This window comes from Hemitrygon akajei, chromosome 14 (genome assembly GCF_048418815.1).
Source record: "Hemitrygon akajei chromosome 14, sHemAka1.3, whole genome shotgun sequence".
NCBI classification, from domain to species: Eukaryota; Metazoa; Chordata; class Chondrichthyes; order Myliobatiformes; family Dasyatidae; genus Hemitrygon; species Hemitrygon akajei.
The window spans coordinates 98890600-98912450 of record NC_133137.1 but is presented as its reverse complement, the minus strand read 5'-3'; the positions used below and the strand labels follow the sequence as shown (position 1 = coordinate 98912450).

Here is a 21851-nt window from a genome sequence, read left to right as displayed (position 1 = left end):
GACACTGAACCTGTGAACACTACCTCACTTTTTTTAATATACATTATTTCTGCTTTTTGCACAATTTTAATCTATTCAGTATACATAATACTGCAAATCAATTTGATTATTATTTTCTTCTTCTTCTATATTACCTATTACATTAAACTGTGGCTATTAAGTTAGCAAATTTCATGACACATGCCGGTGATAATAAACCTGATTCTGAATCAATGTCCTCAATTCTGCTCCAACCATATGTGTCTTAATTTATTTTGATGGTCTGCACAGAAAACTGAGGATGTTGGAAATCAAGAATAAGAAAAACAACATCCACCCACAAAGAAAAAAAGCAATTTTTAAACACTTGATCAAGACTCGGAAAGTGGGAAAAAAAAGTGTGAAGGGGCAGAAAAGAGGAAGGGTGAGAAAAGAGAGGAAGTGTCAAAGCATGCATCCATTTAACCATTACTAACCATAGCAGTTAGAGAGAACAGAAATGAGAAAAAGAGCTAGTTACACAAAATTATGCTGTTCCTCAAGCTTACGTTGAGCATAGCTGAAGCAATGACAACAATGAGAAAGGGTGAAAACAGGACAGAGAATTAAGGTAAAGGTTACAGGGTCACCCACTGTAAAATAAGCTTCCAGTCAACCATCAGTTTAATACTCATTCTCAGTCTCACATTAGTGTCTTTGGTCTCCTATAGTATTCCAACCATGATCAGCATGAACATAAGGAACAGCATCTGACTCAGTTTGTTGCAGCCCTTAGGAATCTATAATGATTTCCAAGCTTCATCATTTCAGCTTTTGTTGTTCCTTTTCTTTCCTGTCTACCTGCTGGTATTTAAAAGGAAAGTTAACTCATAAACTTTGGTCTACATCCAGACAAAGTATTCTTTCTGCTCTTTACCCTGCACATTCACACTACCTAAAGTCCATTTACTTTCTCATTTTTCCAGTATTGAAGAAGATAATTTCGGATGGAAGAATGAAGTTGTGATTTTAACAATAGAGATCAGTATGTATGAGTTTAAAACTGAATAAGACTAGAACTAATTTATGTCATCAACATACTTACTTGTCCAAGAGAAAAGTCCTTTATAACTAAAGAGCAATGGGATAGCTTACAAGTGAATCAGTATCTTGAATAAATTACATATGCAACAGCTACAAGGAATATTGGAAATTTAAATTCAAGTAAACCTAGAATTTTAGACAATTAATGCCTGTAATCATGTTCTCAAAACTGCCACACTGAGAGAAAACTGCATCTATTTTATCAACACCTTTCAGGTAGGAAATCTGCCTTCCTTATCTCGTCTGACTATTTGCAACTCAAGCTAACCAATACAATTGATTTCTCAGTCATCTCACCTCAATGTAACAGATGAGTAACATTTGTTCCAGCCAGAACACAGATGAATTAAAACAGGATAAAAAGAAACTTAAGGTATAACAAACAATAACTAACAAAATTAATATCATACAGAATAAGTGTGCTTATAAATTTAATCTTGATAGATTTCAGATAACAGTAGCCTGTTGAACCTCCTGTAATTAGTAGCAAATTAGCAACAACTTGGAAACAGTCTGTGTGGCAGGGACAGGAGTGTACGGAAAACAGACAGGTATTCAGATTGGCAGGGTACAAACAGCATTGTTGCCAAAAATTTGCATTGATGCACCATATAAAACAATTGGTGATGGGACAAAAAGTCTGGTGAAGGAGAGGATGGCAGCTGATGAAGACTTGTAATTACAAGAAGTGCAAAGGACGAACTTTGATACAAAGCAAAACTGCCACATTGTCAGAAAACTGCATCTATTTTGAAAAGGTTAAAGCAGCTTTCTCCTAAATCATGAAAAGTTCACAGCAGTGGTGGACAATCCAAAAAGTCTAGGTACACAAATCACCCAGTGCAGAATTTAATCCACAAGGCAAAGGGATGGAAACAAGGGGAGGTTGTTGAATTTATCTGATACCAACATAAAAGCTGACAGACTATAGGCAGTTCTGGGCCTCTCTTGGGGCTGCTATTTAATGGTCACTGCTACTGTCCTTGTGAAGGTGATAATGAGCTTGAATTGCTCCACATTGTGATAAAATAATGTCCACAGTGAAGTTGGACAGTGAGTTACTCTATTTTGATTTGGTGGTAATAAAGTAATGCCAAATGTTGCAGATCAGCCCAACACACAACTTGCAACAGGCAACCTATAAGTGGTAGCACTCTCTTAGTATGACTCTATTATAGCTCAGGGGTCAGAGTTTAGAGTTCAATCCCAGCATCCTCTGCAAAGAGTTTGCAAATCCTCCTTGTAGAATGCAGGGGTTTCCCTGGGTGCTCCAGTTTTCTCCCACAGTCCAAAAATGCACTGATTATTAGGCTAAATGGTCATTGTAAATTGTCCAGTGATTAGGCTAGGTTTAAATCGGGGGTTATGGACTGCATGACTCCTTGGGCTGGAAGAGTCTATTCTACACTGTACTGCTACACAAATAAATATGCCCAAAGTTCTTATTGTTGTATGTTAGATGGATACTGTCAAGAAGTTTACAAGTTTCTACATTACTTTGTGTAGATGCCACGCACTGCAGCATTATTAAATCACTGCTTTAAAATAATCAAGAGTGGGTCAAGATGTTGCTTTGCCAAAGATGGTGCCAGGCTTGTTGACAGTTTTTGGAGTAGCATTCATTCAATTAAGTGGTTTTTTCCTCAATCCTGGCCTGTGCCTTGTGGATGGTGTAAAAGGCTTTGAGAGATCAGGAGATGAGTTTGCTTGCCTTTAGATCCCAGCTTTGAACCTAACATTGACATGGTTCATTCAGCTGAGGGTCCTGAATCATAGTAAGCCTTTGGACACTGATAGTGGGAACTACAATAGTAATAATACATTAGAATATCACTATAAAACAGCTAGATTCCCTCTTGTTTGCAGATGTTGCAGCAAGCAGGCACAGGCTACTTTACTGAGTTGTGCATACAAATTACCTAAACATCCTCTCTTGCTATGAAGAGAATTGTCAATGACTGGGCCTGAAGCTAAGATGACTGTCCTTCAACAACCAACTTGCCTATTTTTATTTGTACTTGGTTTTAATCGATTAAATAAAAACACGTTAATGCAAGTTGAAAACATTTACTTAGTTATCTAACATAGTTATCTTACCTGTCTGAACATCAATTACCATCTGATGGCCTCCCCGCATACCAGGCCGATTGTCTTCACCATCACCTGATGGAAAAAAAACAATTCCTTTTAGCACCTGCTAGAAACCAGAGTTGCAGCGTCACCTTTTGAAGATACAGAGAATACAGATAGCATAAGACTGTATACATGCACAAGGCATTTTCAACAAAGACAAATATGAATGAATCAAGTTACATCTGTCGTGTCTTGCCTTCCAGTGCAAGCTGACTCCTCAAGCCAGGACAATTCTTTTTATTCTAGGCTGGAAAACAGTTCAGCAGCAGTATTGCTGACTACAAAATTGGACATTTGTAAAGTGTCCACACTATTGCATAGAAGTCCTAAAAATCAAAATGCACTGCTGTACAACTTTACTATGTTTAAACCACACATTAAGGAGGGAAAATGAACAGTAAATTTATTCTTTTAAATAGTAAGCCTCCAGATTAGGTCATTGTATTTTTGGACAGTTTTAAAAAGGTTGAACTAAAATCTGTTTGCACTTTAACTTAAATGGATGGCTATGCAATTGCTTCAGTAAGAAGTTCTTTTCACCTTGAAGTCAAAGTCAGGTAAACAAGAAGCAAAGTTCACTACTCTGTCATTTTGGATGAGGTATCAACACATACTTCCATTAATAGCTCACTTCAATCTTTCAGCCCTACACATTCTCTTGTCATGTTTAATCACAGAACAAATTCAGAAGCAGCAAGTAAATATTGAGAATTTATAGCAGAGTTTGTAATTCCTCAATGTATAATGGGTAACATCTAGAATTACCTAAACTTCCTAAAACTGATCTTTGGAATGCACCTTTTCTTCATTACAGGAATATAAAAGTATAAACTCAATTCAAACTATAATTATGGAACAACACTGCATAGGAACAGGTCCTCTACCCACGATGTTGTGCTGTATTATTAAAACCAGTAATTAAATGCCCAACTAAACTAGCCCCTTCTGTTTACACAGGGTCCATGTCCTTCTATACTCTGCATATTCATGTGCCAATCTAAGAGCATCTTAAACAAATCTATCGATTTGCCTCCACTACTGCTCCTAGCAGCGTATTCCAGGCACCCACCATTCTCTGTGAGAAAAATAAAACTTAACTCACACATCTTCTCTGAATTTACTCCTCCTCACCTTAAATAATGACACTCTAGTAATTAGACATTTTGACCCAGGAAGAAAAATAAATTGTCCACCTTATCTCTGCCTCTCAATCTTATAAAACTTCTCCTCATCACACCCAATATGTACCATACTTTCTTGACCAAGATAATTTTCCTCCATATGGGATGGTCACCAAAAATAATTCTAGAAAAGTAAAACTTTTTTGTCAGTCCTTAAAGTATACATTTGCTCAACATACTCCAATATACTTATAATAATGAGGAATTTGGGCTTTGTTGGGACAAATTACAATCAAGGAAAAACAGAATTTGATCAAACTGAATACTGCAATTTGAAAATCAAGGGGCAAAGGCAGGCTTCACAAGATTCATTGAAGGGTCTCTTCAATTTTCAGTATTACATAAGCATAATCTTTCAAGCAATATAACTTGCAATCAAAACTGCTCCTCAAATATCCATTCAGAACAGCATTCTTTTGCTTCACCTGGAGCACTGACCTTTTGTACAGAGATGCTAACGGTAAATTAACCACACCATTAAACTAGGGTTCCTGGACATGCACAAGATCTGCAGCTGCAGACATAAAATGAGGCATCCTAACATAAATGAACGTTGTTACAATGGCCTGCAGCTTCATTCACACAAAACCCATCTGATCAACAGACTGTACAATATCTTTGCATATACAGTTTGACAACAAAATCCCTTTCACCCTTCATTAAATGTGATGGGGAGGTGGTTTGGGGAATGCAGTATCAATTTTCAAACCAATCCAATTACTCTTGCCAAAATACAAACTACAAAATCCACATTAACACATTCCACATCTCCTACCTTTGTTACTTTGAGGGATGATCTGTGTCCATCTGGGCTTGTATTCTTGTTGACTAATGTACTGATTAAACAAACCATCTGTAATTAAAAGAAAATAATGTTTTTGGACGTTGCTGTGCAGCTGAAGTGCAAACTTTGCTTGTCCAATTTTTGAGGTAGTCTTTGACCAGTCATCTTTCCTCTTGTTTGCAATTCAGATTCAATCCACTGGTATAAAGAACACCATCATTTTTGTCAGGTTGTCATTAAAATTCTTATATGGCTTATATGCAATTTGACACTGAATTTCTGTAAAAGCACCCATTCTTTCAGATTTTACCAAGTTTAACTGAGCATGAGGAAATAAGTCAAAAGTATATCGAAAAGCATATATCAAAGCATATGGAAAAGAGTCAAGATCAGATTCTAATTTCTATTGAAGATAATACAAATGAATTCAATCATTAACCAAGAGTCACAAACTACAATTGATCAAAGACTAACAACAAATTAGTAGGATTAACTTCTCCCATAATTGTTCAACAATTCTTCCCCCTTTGCAGCTATAAATAGGGCTTGACTTAAGACCCAAATCAAGATGCTTCACAATGTTAAAGATGATTCCAAGGGAAATTAGTTAGTTAAATTTACAGATTTCCTCATGGTTGATAAAGCATTTGACTACATTTCATCTATTTCCTGTACCTCTACTTTCATCCCTCTCATGCAGAGGAATGAAAATTTCTGAGGCTTTATTTCAACACCACATACAAAACTCCACATACAACATATCAACCACCACCAACCACATCACCCTTCCTTTTCAATATTTCCCAGGAGCTATTCCATTTTCAATTCTTTGAGCTGCTCCTCAATCTCCACCAACCAATCTCCTTCATATTGAACATGTCCCTTTGCCTCTTCCTTTCTCAACAGGAGTTTCATTAGTCCTTTCAGGTCAAGAATGCAGTTGCACTTCTTCCAATCTAACATCTAACAAAGGTGGTAGAAAAGTGCCTCTACTTTGAGAAGTTTGTGCAGTTACAGCATTTCATCTATCAGTTTGTCAAAACTTCAGATGTACAGTATAGAAAATCCTGATTGGTTGCATAATGGCCTGGTGTGGAAATATCAGTGCCCAAGCTTATAAAAAGTGGTACATACAGCCCAGTCTATCACAGGAAAAGCCCTCTGTACCACTGAGCACATCTACAAGGAGCGCTGCCATGAGAAAGTAGTATCCATTATCAAGGGCCCCCACCATCTCTCTTCTCACCATGCTCTCCTCACTTCATCAGGGAGGAGATCCCACACCACCAGGTTCAAGAAGTTATTACCCTTCAACCATCAGGCTCCTGAACTAGGTTGAATAACTTCAGCTCTGAACTGATAGCACAACCAATGGACACACTCTCAAGGACTCCACAACTCATATTCTCAATATTATTTGTTTGTATTTCCACAGATTGCCTTCTTTTGCACATTACTGTTGTTAGTCCTTTTGTGTAGTTCTTCAAGGATTTGTTGTGTTTCTTTGTTCAACCGTGAATGTCTGCAAGAAAATGATTTTCAAAGTTGTATATGGTGGTATACTGATTATTCGATGAACTTCAGTAATAAATTTATATTGAACTATGATGCTGAATTTGGTGTTTATAATGTAGGCACATCTACAATGGAGAAACCAAATACAAACTGAGTGATCACTTTGTGGTTACCTGTATTGAGTTGAGCTCACAGGTCTGACCCCTAACTTTCAGCTGCATGCCACTTAGGTTCTCCATCCAAACTCCATGTGATGAAGACAAATTACCTCAGTGTCCATCTGAGCTGCTGACTAACATTGAGACTGAAAGTGTAAATCCAAACCGCAGCCTTTTATTCTCCACATTAATCTAAAGCTTCCAGCAACTAGGAGACACAAGAGACTGAAGATAATGGAAATATGGAGCAACAAACAATCGGCTGGGTCAAACAGTATGAGCAGGAGGTAAGGAACTGCCAGCTTTTCACATCAAAACTTTACATTAGTCTCCAGTGACTTGCTTACTCTGTAAGATACTGGCCTGTTCTGCCAGAGATCTTCAATAAGTAATACTGACCCCATTTTTAACTGTCTCGTTAGCATGACAAGTCCTGCTTTGTATTAGCTAAAGCTCTGCATTTTATTTCAAATTCTCTTTGTTACTGTTAATTAACAGCTCTCATTAACCTATCAATTAGATTATATCATTAACATCTTGTGCCACAAAAAAACTGACCTCGCCATTATTCCCCCAAGTCCCATCCGACCTCTCCAGCTTCTCTGAAACATAACCTGAAGTTGATTTCTTCCTTTATCTTTTTCTGATAAAGTGTCAACGCAAAATACCAACTCCACCTTTCAGATTATGTCCAACCTAACTGTTTCCAACAATTTGTTTTTGCACATGTTGCATTTTTTCATGAAACAGCAAAAGGCTGAATTCAGGTTCTAAAAGTTAAATATAACATTGTGCTGCCTTTATGGCAGTTATTTAGTTTATAATATTTTTGCTTAGTAACTCGTTTGTTAGCATTTTTAGTTAAAGTTAGGAATGTTTAAGTAAATTCATTTGTCTGTAATATATCGCGGCTGCGATGACGTCACATCCGGTTTCGCCGCGTTTTGTGGGAAAATACCCGTTTGGGATAAACGCAAGGGTGGGGGGCGCTCACATGTGGCGCCACAGCGCAAGCAGTTTGTTCTCTACGCACCAAAGACACAGTGAAAGCAACGCTGTAAGTCATGAGATAATCGATATGTTGAATTAAAATGTTAACACCGATTCTGTTAAAAGTAACGACGGTCGATAAGGTTTATGTTTTCGTTTAGTTAAAGAGTCGGGATAGTTAGTGTTGAAGTGTATTTAAAGCAGTCAATGGAGCAGGTAGATTCTGACTGTATGCTGCACTTTAATGTAATGTAGTTATTGTAGTTTTACCTTTGCAAGTATTCACGATGTAAATGTGATATTTAGAAGGAAACAAACACTGTACCAATCTTGTATTGTTTTATCAACAGTTTTCACCATACGTTAATGTGAAGAGTGAACAGTAAATGGTTAATCTTACTGCGACCTTGTTTTCATTGACTACAGTTTACCTCGACATTTAATTCGGGTTCGTTACACCAGAGCGAGAACGTTACAGTGAAAAAGCGGCATTATCAGGTGTTTCAAGTGCAGCAATGTCAACTCGGTCCAGCATCAAGTCGTTGCCAAAGTCGTTGCCATCCTGCGACAGGGGCAGTAGGGCATCAAGTAAGGCCATCCAAGCAAGAGCTAAAGCAGAAGCCGCCAATGTGCGAGCGTGCTTTGCCAAACAAGAAGTAGAAGTAAAAATGGAAGCGGCTGCCAGAGAAGCCGAAAACCAGAAGGAAGAGGCTGCCAGAGAAGCCGAAAACAAGAGGAAAAAGGCTGCCAGAGAAGCCGAAAACAAGAGGAAAATGGCTGCCAGAGAAGCTGAAAACAAGAGGAAAATGGCTGCCAGAGAAGCCGAAAACGAGTTGGAAAGAAAAAGGGTAGAGGCAAAGTTAGAAGTGCTGAAGCTAGAACGAGAAGCAGCAGCTGCCAGGGTGGAAGCAGAGTTAATAGAAGATGCTGAAGAAATGCATGATCCGGTTGACGGAAAATCTACTTCAGAAAAGATCAGGTTGGAACGCACAAGAGACTATGTCCAATCTCAAATAAGCTGGAAGACTCGTTCTTCCGCTCCACAGTCATTTGATAACATCCCACTTCATGAGGAGTCTCAGAGAGGCCCGACCGCACCACATCCATCCGAGGAAATCAATTTACGCGTGCAACTCCGCAACGAATCCAGGAATGAAAGGGCTCATGACAAGTACTTCTCGACACCAAACTTACCAGATTTGGGGAGAAGAGAGGCAAAGACCGAGTCCAGAACAACAAATTCCATAACAGATGTACGCCCTCAGTCGTATACCCGCAGACATGTTCCCTCAGCCCGCATGCCACTTGCAGCCAAACCCGTAGCATGGTATTTAGCACAACGGGATCTCATCACTTCAGGACTATACCAGTTCAACGATAAACCTGAAAATTACCGTGCATGGCACTCCACATTCACCAATGCTATCGACGGAGTCCAGCTCAGAGCAACCCAGAAGTTGGATCTTATGGCAAAATGGCTGGGAAAAGAATCATGCGAACAGGTGAGACGCATACATTCAGTGTACATCAACAAACCTGAGCTAGCATTGAAGAAAGCATGGGAGAGACTTCAGGAGGGCTATGGGGCCCCCGAAATTATTGAAGCGGCGTTATGCCAACGTTTGGGAAATTTTCCTAAGGTGTCAGCCAAGGACCACACTAAGCTAAGAGAATTCGGAGATTTACTCATGGAGATTCAAGGCGCCAAAGAAGATGGCTACTCAGCTGGTCTCGTATACCTAGACACTCCAACCGGGATTAGACAAATCGTGGACAAACTTCCATTTGGGCTGCAGGACAGGTGGTTGTCCGTTGCCTCAGAGTACAAGGAAGATCACAGAGGTCGATTTCCTCCCTTTGAGTATTTCACTAGGTTTGTGTGCAAGGAGGCGAAGAAGCGAAATGATCCTAGCCTCATAGGTCCAGGAAGCAGTACAATTTACACCAAGCCAGATAGATCCTCTTCGAATAATTTCAACATTATTAAACCAGTCTCAGTGCTTAAGACTGAAGTCTTTACAACTAACAACGACCCTAGCAAGAATTGTCCATTGCATAACAAACCCCACCCCCTCAAGAAATGCAGAACGTTTAGGGAAAAACCCCTTGAAGAGAGGAAGGTCCTTCTCAAGGAGAAAAGAATATGTTTTAAATGCTGTTCCTCGACCTCTCACTGTGCTAGAGAGTGTACGATCGCCATGAAGTGCCAGGAATGTAATAGCACTAATCACGATGGGGCCATGCGTCCCGGCCCGATACCGCGAACCAACAACGCTCCTTCACCCCCACAACAGGACGGCGGGGAGGGAGAAGCTCACTCCAGGACAACTGTTGTCAGCTCGAGCTGTACAGAAGTTTGCAGTCAAGCTCAGTCAAGCCGTTCTTGTTCAAAGATCTGTCTCACTAAGGTGTACCCTAAGGGAGCCAAAGACAAGGCCATCAAAGCCTACGTAATTCTGGATGATCAGAGCAATCACTCGCTAGTCAGTCCAGAGTTCTTTAACTTGTTCAGCATTGAGAGTGAGCAGTTCCCATACTACCTTAGAACTTGCTCAGGCAACATGGAAACTTACGGAAGGAAGGCTGAAGGCTTCCAGATCGAGTCCCTGGATGGTAAAGTCGTCATCTGTCTCCCTCCACTCTTAGAGTGCAATGAAATCTTGAACAACCGCACTGAGATCCCGACGCCAAGTGCGGTGCTACACCAGCCATATCTCCACCACATCGCCAAACACATCCCAAAACTGGATCCAAGAGCAGAAATACTCCTGCTATTAGGGAGAGATGTTCTCCGGGTACACAAGGTTAGGCAGCAGGTCAATGGACCACATGACGCCCCCTCTGCGCAACGCCTGGATCTGGGTTGGGTGGAATTGGAGAGGTGTGCCCTGGCAACATACACAAATCGACGGTTAACACACTCAAGACCAATGTGCTAGAGAGTAGCCGCCATTTGATTCTTCAACCCCGCACAAGTTCCATGTGTGTCCAGGAAGCACAACAAGGCTTTTACAAGCGCAAAGTAACTGACGAGACGCTGGGTCAGTCAGTCTTCGCTCAAATGGAGCATGATAATAAACTTGCTCCATCGGCTCAAGACGTCATCTTCTTAAAAACAGAGGACACCAAGGTCTTCAGAGACAAAGCAAATAGTGGGGTCGCCCCACTACCTTTCAGAGAACCACGCCAGTGCTTGCCAAACAACAAAGAGCAGGCAGTCAAGCGGTTCAAATCCTTGCAAAAAACCCTGAAAAGGAAACCTGAGATGCAGCAACGCACCCGATCGACCCACGAGGTACTGTGCACACTAATGGCAGAGGTCACAGCCATTATAAATGCACGACCACTCCTACCCGTGTCTTCTGACCCGGAAAACCCCTTCATACTCTCGCCATCAATGCTCCTTATGCAGAAGGCAGGAGCTGCCCCTCCACCAGGGGACTTCTCTGATAAGGATTTGTACACAAAGCAATGGAGACAGGTCCAGGCCCTGGCAAATCGGCTCTGGTCTCGTTGGAGACAGGAATATCTACCTTTGTTGCAACACAGACAAAAGTGGACAGAATCCCGCAGGAACCTTCAAGTTGGAGATTTAGTCCTGCTCAGGGACAAGCAAATCACCCGCAACTGCTGGCCAATGGCCAGAATCACTGCCACATTCCCTAGTCGAGATGGACATGTCAGGAAAGTCGAGTTGAAAACTACCGACCAAGGTGATGTGAAAATTTACCAAAGGCCAGTTACAGAAGTCATTCTACTTCTACCTAATGACTGATTTAGAGACTGAAGTTTTGTATTATGTTCATTGTGACCTTACGAAGGTCAAGCGGGGAGTGTGCTGCCTTTATGGCAGTTATTTAGTTTATAATATTTTCGCTTAGTAATTCGTTTGTTAGCATTTTTAGTTAAAGTTAGGATTGTTTAAGTAAATTCATTTGTCTGTAATATATTGCGGCTGCGGTGACATCACATCCGGTTTCGCCGCGTCTTGTGGGAAAATACCGGTTTGGGATAAACGCAAGGGTGGGGGACGCTCACATGTGGCGCCACAGCGTGAGCAGTTTGTTCTCTACGCACCAAAGACACAGTGAAAGCAACGCTGTAAGTCATGAGATAATCGATATGTTGAATTAAAATGTTAACGTCGATTCTGTTAAAAGTAACGACGGTCGATAAGGTTTATGTTTTCATTTAGTTAAAGAGTCGGGATAGTTTGTGTTGAAGTGTATTTAAAGCAGAAGGAAACAAACACTGTACCAATCTTGTATTGTTTTATCAACAGTTTTCACCATACGTTAATGTGAAGAGTGAACAGTAAATGGTTAATCTTACTGCGACCTTGTTTTCATTGACTACGGTTTACCTCGACGTTTAATTCAGGTTTGTTACACCCGAGCGAGAACGTTACAAACATTAAAACATATACATTATTTAAGTTTGCTCCTTTCTGTTCCCTTACAATTAAACACACCCCATCTAATGTGGCAGGGAGACACAGGCTAATTTATTTGTGTGAAAGGCCAACACCATGTGAATCATCCTGGGACTGAAGTTAACCCACGAGCATCTGTTCTGGTATTGAAAGTTAGATAAAAGATTGTTAAGTTTCAACCTAAAGTAGTATTTCTGCAATACATCACCTTTCAATTATATTTTCCTGCTAACATTTAAATTTATCAGCTTAGACTCAGATTATTCAAATGATATTAGAACATTCCCAACGCACAAGATGTTTTAAAATTTCATCACAGAGCCATGTTACAAACAGTCTTTAATATTTCTTTAACATATTGGAACAATTATTCTTTAAGATCCTTAGTTCCAGATTATTGTATGGTTCCTCAAGAATTTGTGAAAAAGCAGGAAGATGAAACAGGTACTTCTAAGTGAAACATGAATGTCAAGATTTAGACCCACATGTGGAAGTAGTCCTGTCTGTCAAAAAAAAAGTAATCTGGGTTATCTTCAAGGACGGAACAGCAGAAAATAGCAATTTTAAGACTTTGTATAATACAGAACAAAATAACATGCCAGTCAGAGCCCCCCAAAATGTTGTGTCCAACCAACTGAAAACACACACACTCAAACTGCCAGCACTTTTATCCTCAACCTCAATGCCCATCTGTTTAGGGTTTATAAATACCGGTATATTTATAAACAACCCAAATACCTGCAGATTCTCACACACTGGTTTGGAAATTGCACCATCTCAAATCACAAGACTCTGCAGCGGATAGTGAGGTCAGCTGAGAAGATCATCAGGGTCTCTCTTCCCGCCATCATGGACACTTACACTACATACTGCATCCGCAAAGCAAACAGCATTTATGAAGGACCCCACCCACCCCTCATACAATCTCTTCTCCCTCCTGCCGTCTGGGAAAAGGCACCAAAGCATTCGGGCTCTCACAACCAGACTATGTAACAGTTTCTTCCCCCAAGCTATCAGACTCCTCAATACCCAGAGCCTGGAAAGATACCTTACTGCCCTATTGTCCTGTTTATTATTTATTGTAATGCCTGCACTGTTTTGTGCACTTTATGCAGTCCTGGGTAGGTCTGTAGTCTAGTGTAGTTGTGTTTTTTTTTTCTCTGTGCTGTTTTTTATGTAGTTCAGTCTAGTTTTTGTACTGTGTCATGTAACACCATGGTCCTGAAAAACGTTGTCTCATTTTTACTATGTACTGTACTAGCAGTTATGGTCGAAGTGGCAATAAAAGTGACTTGACTTGACATGTCTGAAGAAGAGTCTTGGCCCAAAACATTGACTGTTTATTCATTTCCATTGAAGGATGTTGCCTGACCTGTCTCTTAAGCATCTTCATATCAAATGATACTGCATACTCCCTTAACTGGTGCTGGATAATGCGCTGATTTCAGTAATCATCACAATCTTTTGACTTAATACACCACACTAATGATACACAACTTTCAGTTTGAAGCAAGTTAAACAAGCATAAACAGTCTTGATGAAGGATCTTAGCCTGAAATGTCAAATGTATATTCCTTTCCATAGATGCTGCCTATTCTACTGAGTTCCTGCAGCATTTGGTGGGTGTTGCTCTCAATTTGCAGAATCTCATGTTTCAGCATAACCAGTGCATTGTTCTTACAGCTCTTCTCATGTACAAAATACTTCATGATGAGGAAGTTATCTTCCCTGTTAAACTTTGTTAGAACTTTCTGAACTCAATGAAGCAGAACTACTTTAACTCTGTAACATAAGTTACTTTGGCCTATTGCTGATAACAGCAAGTCTGAAAAGAAGCACTTTAAACTTTGAAGTGTTTCAACTTTCTTAGTAATGTTTCCATTATAGCAGGCTGGCAAATGGACACAGGTTTAAAAAGTCAAAGTGCACAAACTGCAGAATGTACACATTAATTCTGAAAAATTATACTTCAAACTGATTTTGTGATCCAAGCAATTCAAATTAAAATTCAAGTTGAACTTCTGAAATTAATAGCTTGCAGTTAAATTTCAACCTCTTGATCAGATCAATATACATATGATTAACTAATATGTTTCCCAAATGGATCAGCTGTTGAAATATAGAACTCAAAACTGAGACAATGTAAGTGAAGCCTGCAGCAGTTCCTTTCCCAGGAGCAAATGGAATAATAATAATAAGGCACAAGAGAATAGTACACAAGGGCACAGATTCAACACATTATTTCAGATACAACTATCAACAAATCTCTGCTCGGTCACTGCCTCTGTAGTTGTTGCATAAACCATATTCCACATAGTTTCGGACACTCTGCCCAAAATACACCAGTCTGACACAAGAATAGGAATTTAATTATGAATGAACTCTTCTTGGGCTTCCAGCTGGGTGCAACTATCAATTATAACCAACATTTCAATGACAAGCTCTGCCATCTTCTTCAAGGCGATGCTTGGGTATGTCTAGTCTGGTGGTATTTATACTCCCATTATCCCTCTCTCCTGATTGGTTAGTCCTCATCCAATCAGGTTCAAACTCTCTCACCTTGTTTACAAATTCCAGTTCTTGCTTAGAGAGAGACCTATGCCTTTGTTAAAATTATTTTCCTCTTATTTTATTTCAATGATTCCTTTACCAAGCAGCCCCAAAAGCCATTGGTGTGGCAGTGTATTTTGTGCCGAAGTCAATCCTATGGCCATTGCGAATCGCCGATTTCTATGGGTAATCCAAACGAATACACATCGTCTGTTCCTTGATGCGAGTTTCCACCGTGCATCCCATCTGCTTGGTCAATATACACTGCTCCACATTCACAGAAAATCCTGTAAACAAACGCCAGTCAAACTAAGTCCCAGGTTATCTTTGACCCGCAAAAGGTGTGACTTGATCTTCCTTATGGGTTTGTGAATGGTATTAATCCAATATTTCTTCAGGTTCCTGGCGATCCTTCCAGAAACTGTGGAAATATAGGAAGACGGGAGGAAGCGACAGGTCCCTCCCTCATTGTTAAGTTTCCTGGTTTTGTTGAATTTACCGTAGATTCCGTACTACAGAGTGCACCTGATTAAAAGCCGCAGGCTCTAATTTTAGAAAGAAAATCAATTTTGTACTTGTACAAGCCGCACCGGATTTTAGGCCGCAGGTGTCCCACGTTGTAATATGAGATATTTACACAGAAAGATATTACACGTGAGGATTTTTTAACTTTTAATTAAATCCGTATGGTAACATAAACAAATACATATTGCAAATGCTTTTTTTCGAACCGTGCCTGTAACACGGCTACTTTTAAATATACATACGTATCGGTAAATTACGTTGCGTATACTTTTTTTACTGAACAGTGCACGAACAACATTCCAATATCTCCTAACGACTGGTAAAAAAAATATATATACTGCAGCCTAGCAGGAAAAGTTATTGATCGCCTTTAACTTAAAAGCAGCGTTCTCGCGCGGGTCTAATGCGCTCCCCCCCACCTTTCCGTTTATCGCAAACCGGTATTTCCCACAAGACACGGCGAAACCGGGTGTGACGTCATAGCATCCCGGGATGTAGTACAGAAAACAAATATAGTTAAAACACTTCTAACTTTAACTAGAAAATACTAACAAATGAATTACTAAGCGAAAATATTATAAACTAAATAACTGCCATAAAGGCAGCACAATGCTTTTCTTCGAGTGTTTTCCATGTTGATGAGGGTGAGTACAAATGACTGATTTACAATAATTTAATTGTGAAAGTGCGCTTGATTTATCGTACAATTTCATTGGACCTCTGTGAACTACACATCAATTTTATTGGTCTACTGTTACGAGGCAAAATGTTTTTGGCGGCATGAAAAAAAACCATGCATTAGCCGCACCGTAGTAAAAGCCGCAGTGTTCAAAGCTGTTCAAAGCGTGGGGAAAAAGTAGCGGCTTATAATCCGGCATCTACGGTAATTATTAATTAAATTTTCCTGAATTTGCACATCTGTATTTTTTAAAAATGATGATTAAGCAATGTAATTAGGTAGATATAGGGAAGTGATTTCCTTTGGTGGGAATCTAAAACAGTATAATTATAAATATTAGAGCAAGGCCATTCAAGGGTGAAACTGCGAAGCAAATTCTCTACCACCAGGTGTGTTAGAGTGTTTTTTGGGGTTAGCACATATAGCTAAACTTCAGTGACTAACTTCAGCCACAGTCTACAGATGTAAAGATTAATTGTGGATTAAATCTAAAATGCAGCTCTTAACAATGGGTTCCCAAGAACCGTGAAACCACAGTTAATTGGAAGACCAGACAATTCTGATAAAATTTGTTATTTGGGTGCAGAGGGAGTTACAAGGGTGGTATGTAGTTCGAAGGAAGCAGTGTAAAATAGAGAACCGTCCTTTGATCGTTAGCACATAAAAGTGTTGGGTTAGGCAGGCGTTTCTCCTCCGAAAAGGATCTGAATATATGATGCCTGCAATGTCTCATTTTGTTGAATAAAGTAACTACTTCACATCTACCAGTACTTCTCTCTGGTGATTTTATTCACGTGACAAGATGTACAATAAATGTAGAAGTGTTGTGGTTGTTGAGTTGATAAACACTGAGGGTAACAGAAAGGGGATGAATCAACTTCAAAGATTAGTGGAGTCCGTAAACTAAGCAGTCCTAATCTAAACAAAGTACCAAACAGACCCAATGGCCTTCTCTGACATTTTCACCAGCCTTCCTCTGGTCTAGACTGACTGAAATTGGTAATTGTGATCTAAGTAATAAGTTTTAAATCTGCCAAATTCAAATGAAAAATGGCAATCAAAATCTCACCTTGTTTCACAAAGGTCATCTCTTTGGCGTCAAGTTCTGTATTAAGTAAAACTCACATTCAATTCCAATTAAGTCCAATTATCTCCAAAAGGCAAATCAGCCAGTTGCATATGGGTTATACAAGTAGGCCTGGGTTACACAAGAGTCCTGTCCCTGAGAGATGTCGGCAAGCCAAGTTTTCCACAAATCAGAAACATCTGTTTTCCTTAGTTGTGTATGGGTTATACAAGCAGGCCCTGGGTTACACAAGAGTCCTGTCCCCGTGAGATGTCAGAAAGCCAATTTTTCCACAAATCAGAAACATCTGCTTTCTAGTGCCACCCCAATTGTTATACCCATATTGCTATGTTTTCATTTCATTGACTAATCACCCTATCACCATCCATAACAGCAATGGAATGTATGTAATGTATCCAGTCATTAGTGAATGCATGAAAGATTTATGGGTTTAAAAATTTATGAGAGAATTTGACTCATGTTGGAATTTCACAAGTTATGTCATTGATAGCCTGAGGAGCATTCATCCACCAGAAGAAACTTGATAGACCAGACATGAAATGAAGCCAATTATTGGAGATCCCATGATAAAATTCTGCAATGGTACCCAAGTTCTTCTTAGGTTCTGGTCAATACTGATTCAACTACAATGGAAAACAATTAAGTCAGACACAGAAATGTATCAGAAGGGATGCAAGTAAGAAAATTGCTGCTACTTTATTTAGTTGGCCAATTTGATTTAAATGATTGCCCACATTTGCGCAAAGACTGGGCTTGTACTCTAAAGTTTACAAAGTTCAACAGAGATGAACAGGAATGGTAACTCACTGGGTGCAAATGTCTGCTTCAAATTAAGGAGTCAGGTTTTCAGGACTGAGGAAAGAATAAATTTCTTTATCTGAGGAGAAAATCTTTGGAATTCTCTGTCCAAGAGGGTGAAGAAATACAGCAAGTACAATCAATGAGAGAAATTCTTGGGATATTAAAGGAACAAAGCAGAAGAGTGACTCAGAGTTAAAATATAAACCACAATCCCAGTGAATGGCAAAGAGGACACAAGGAGCAAAATGGCCGAAACTTGCATCAAATTTTTGAGTTTTTATGAATGATTTGATATTCTGCAAAATAATTCAACATTTTTTTTTAAATCAACAATATGCCAAGATCCTGGATTTCATTTTAAGTCATAAATTCCTATAGGCTGACAATTGTAATTTGATGTAGCCATGGAGATGACTGATGAAGTGTTGTGCCTTTTGCAATACATTTCCCAACTCAGAAATAGCACAACTACCACAACATCAGAAAAGAAACTAAATTACTAAGATCCAGACAAGAATCAAGCAGAACCAATCAATGCCATTGATAGCCTCCTAAGTATACATTCTTGGGAAAGTTACATCACAAAAATAAAAACAAAACGAAAATTCAGTACAGTTGAATCAAATTAACAATAATGGCATGAGGATACTCAGCAATATTTCAGTCATGTCTTTAATTACACTATTTTAATTTGATATTTGAAAATTGACATTGCATTGTCAATTATTCCAATTTACCACATGACCTCAAATGGTTGATGAAAATCTGAAATCATCAAGATTATCACGTTCACAACGAAACTATACACATCACTATTTATTTGCAAGCCGTTACATAAATGGAATCCTAGGCACAAGTCTTAATCCTGCATTGTGGCCCTCGGAAACACATCTTGCCTTGGCATCCATCAGTATCAGTCATTAACTCCAAGCTCAAAATCATGAAAGGAGGTGCTGGAATTATTTTTGAAGATAAGTAGCATTACCAATTGCACTTTCTCGATTTACATAGGAAGCACCAAGATAAACAATATACTCACCGCTGACAGCTTTCTCAATTAGTCCTTCACAAGCATCAAAGTCACCTTTCAGAACCAACTTGTCATGCAGCTCAGTTAGCATTGGATGCTCCAATGCAATCTTAGTTTTCTTCTGCAGTGACTCAAAGGCCTCAGTGTAGTTGTGCTGACGGAAGTGTTTCAAGCAGAGCCTAATGGCTTCTTGTTCACGGTACTACTGGAACATAAGGAAAAAGTGACCACCATTTTTATGCTGTGAAATATTTTGTGTCCAGTAATGTTAACATGCCAACACTAATTTATTGCAACATTGAAGGAATCTATCAGGCTTTTACAAGCTTGGAACTCAATCACATTCCATTAATATGTCCTAACTGAGAGGTAGCTAGTATAAAGAGATAATAGGGAGGGATGAAGTAGGGACTGGCAGGTAATAGGTGGAGCCAGATACATAGATGAACAGATGGAGCCAGGCAAGAGGGAACGAGGAATCAGAAAACAGTAGTTGCTGTGTGACAGGTAGAAGCAGACAAGAGAAAGGAAGAGGCCTGATGGAGCCAGATGAGTTCCCTGCATTTGGTTCCACCTATTGCCAGCCAATCACTGCCTCACCTCTGTAGACCGTCCACGTTCCCTCTAAACTTAGTCCTCATGCAGGCTCACAAACCAAAATGCTGACTATCCTTTTGCCCCACAGATGCTGCTTGACCCAGAGTTCCGCCAGCCATTTGGTTATTGCTCCAGATTCCAGCAACTGCAGTCTCGACTCTTTACAACGTTTGGGGTTCCACTTAAAAGACATAAGACTTTGAACATGAGAAAATTCAAACAGGTAATTTGGCTCCCAAAGGATATTTCTTTTAAATTTTATTGACAAATTCTGAGCTAAGCCTCATGCCTCATTTTACTGACAGTATGTCAAAATACAGCCCAACTCAGAAATTTGAAGCTAGTCAATGCAAGGTTTTAACATGCACAAACTAACCTAGATTTATAAGTTCTACTACAGTATGTCAAAATAGTGTTTTTTACCAAACTACAAGTTACTCTCCAAAGTAACTTCATATTAGCATGTTGCACAAATTAAGTTAACATATTGGTGCCAGAAAAACAAGTAGTAACCAAATGATTGAGCAAACTAACTTTAAAAGTGCTAATGTAATGCTACTGTCTGTCCTCATTTGGTATGAATATTAACTTTTAAAGAAAGTTACTCATAGAATAGGGCATTGGGGTAGAGTTGAACCATTACTGCTGATCCCCAATTCCTCTTGAAGTGACCACTGTACTTAGAAACAGATACCAATTCTCTCAGTACTCATAATTCAGTGTGAAAAATCCATTACCTTAAATGATAAATTGTGTAAATTGTGCAGTGGTCTAACTATTCCCCAAGTCACCAGACACATTCAGTGATATCCTCAACAGGGTTATTGTTCCTGAGCAAAAAAGAATAAAGACCAATTTCTCTCGCTGCACCGTTGTCCCACCTTTCTCACAACCTCTCAATAAAGTCAGAATCAAAATTTAAACTGACTGGAACAGAACTAAGAATGTTCAATGATTCTGTGGCATAACTTTAATTCCATCTTGCCACTCAGAAAAGACCATAAAAGATTTATGCTGGAAAAGATTTTTTCTCCCTTTATCAATAAAATAGTAGAATACTCAGATTGTTCACAAAGAGTCCCTTGAATGTTCCCAATGTATCATCAGCAGCAGCACCTCCAGCCGTGCATTCCACACACTTGGCACTTGATGTAAAAAACAACTACCTCTGGCAACTCCCCTCTACTTTCCTCCAATCACCTTAGAAGCATATACTTTCATATTAGCCATTGCCACCCTGGTTAAGAAAACACTAGCTATCTACTCCATCTATGCCTCTTATCATCTTGTATACCTCTATCAAGTCTCCTCTCATCCTTCTTCACTCTAAACAGAAAAGCTCTAGCTCATTCAACCATTCCTCAAGACAAATCTCTTCCTCATCCTCACTGAAGCTTCCACATTCTTCCTGTAATGAGACTTCCTGTATTGAGCACAATATTCCAAGTATAGTCTAACCAAGGTTTTATAGAGCTGCAAAATTATTCTCATGACTCTTGAACAATCCTGACTAATGAAGTCAACACACCATATGCCTTCTTAAACACTCCCCAAAGTTGCCATACAATTTGATAGGATGTATGGACTTGGATCCCAAGATCCCCCAGTTCCTCCACACTGATAAGAATCTTGCTGTTATCTTAGTAATCAGCTATCACATTCCACCTTCCAAACACTTCCCACTCCATCTGCTACTTCTCAGCCCAGCTCTGCATCCTGCCAATGTTCTGTTGTAATGTACAACAACCTTCTACACTATTCACTCCACCACCAACCTTCATGTCATCTGTAAGCCCACCCTTCCAACTTCCTTATCTTGCTACCATGCACTGTCTTTTGTGGGCAAACCAATTCCAAATCCACACAGTCAAGTTTCCCTGGATACCATGCCTTCTGAATTTCTGAATAAGAATACCATGGGAACCTTGTGAAATGCCTTACTAAAATCTACATACACCACATCCAATGGTCTACCTTCAATTTGTTTTGTAAGTTTCTCAAAAAATTTAGTAAGGCTCATAAGGCGTGACCTATTCTCTCACAAAGCCACGCTATTACGAATCAGACCTTGCTTCTCCAAATGCTCATAAACATTGTCTCCAAAAATCTTCTCCAATAATTTACCCATCAATGATGTCAATCTGATGAAACTTCAAGATCATCCTAATGAATAAACTTCTGAGGCACTCTTCATTACAGCCTCTCCTAAATTAAGAGGAACTGGTGATGCAAGAGTTCATGCTATTCCCTCACAGCTCCAGGGACCCAGATTCAACCCTGACCTCATGGAGTTTGCACACTCTCACCATGGCAACCTTACTCCAGGT

At 39.5% G+C, this 21851-nt stretch overlaps 1 protein-coding gene across 4 annotated transcripts in view; it reads right to left on the bottom strand.

The window, feature by feature from the left end:
• The window catches only part of mkln1 (muskelin 1, intracellular mediator containing kelch motifs), a 152892-nt gene that overhangs the window by 87576 nt on the left and 43465 nt on the right, over window positions 1-21851 (bottom strand). For 2 of the 4 annotated variants that reach the window (XM_073066768.1, XM_073066770.1), the window contains exons 6-8: window positions 18937-19129; window positions 5152-5229; window positions 3160-3225 (exon numbers count right to left, since the gene is read on the bottom strand). In XM_073066768.1, coding sequence (XP_072922869.1) covers window positions 3160-3225; window positions 5152-5229; window positions 18937-19129 — 337 coding nt within the window. Of the gene's footprint in view, window positions 1-3159; window positions 3226-5151; window positions 5230-18936; window positions 19133-20261; window positions 20355-21851 lie in introns of those variants that run through there. The other 2 variants (XM_073066771.1, XM_073066772.1) reach the window with 2 other exon arrangements.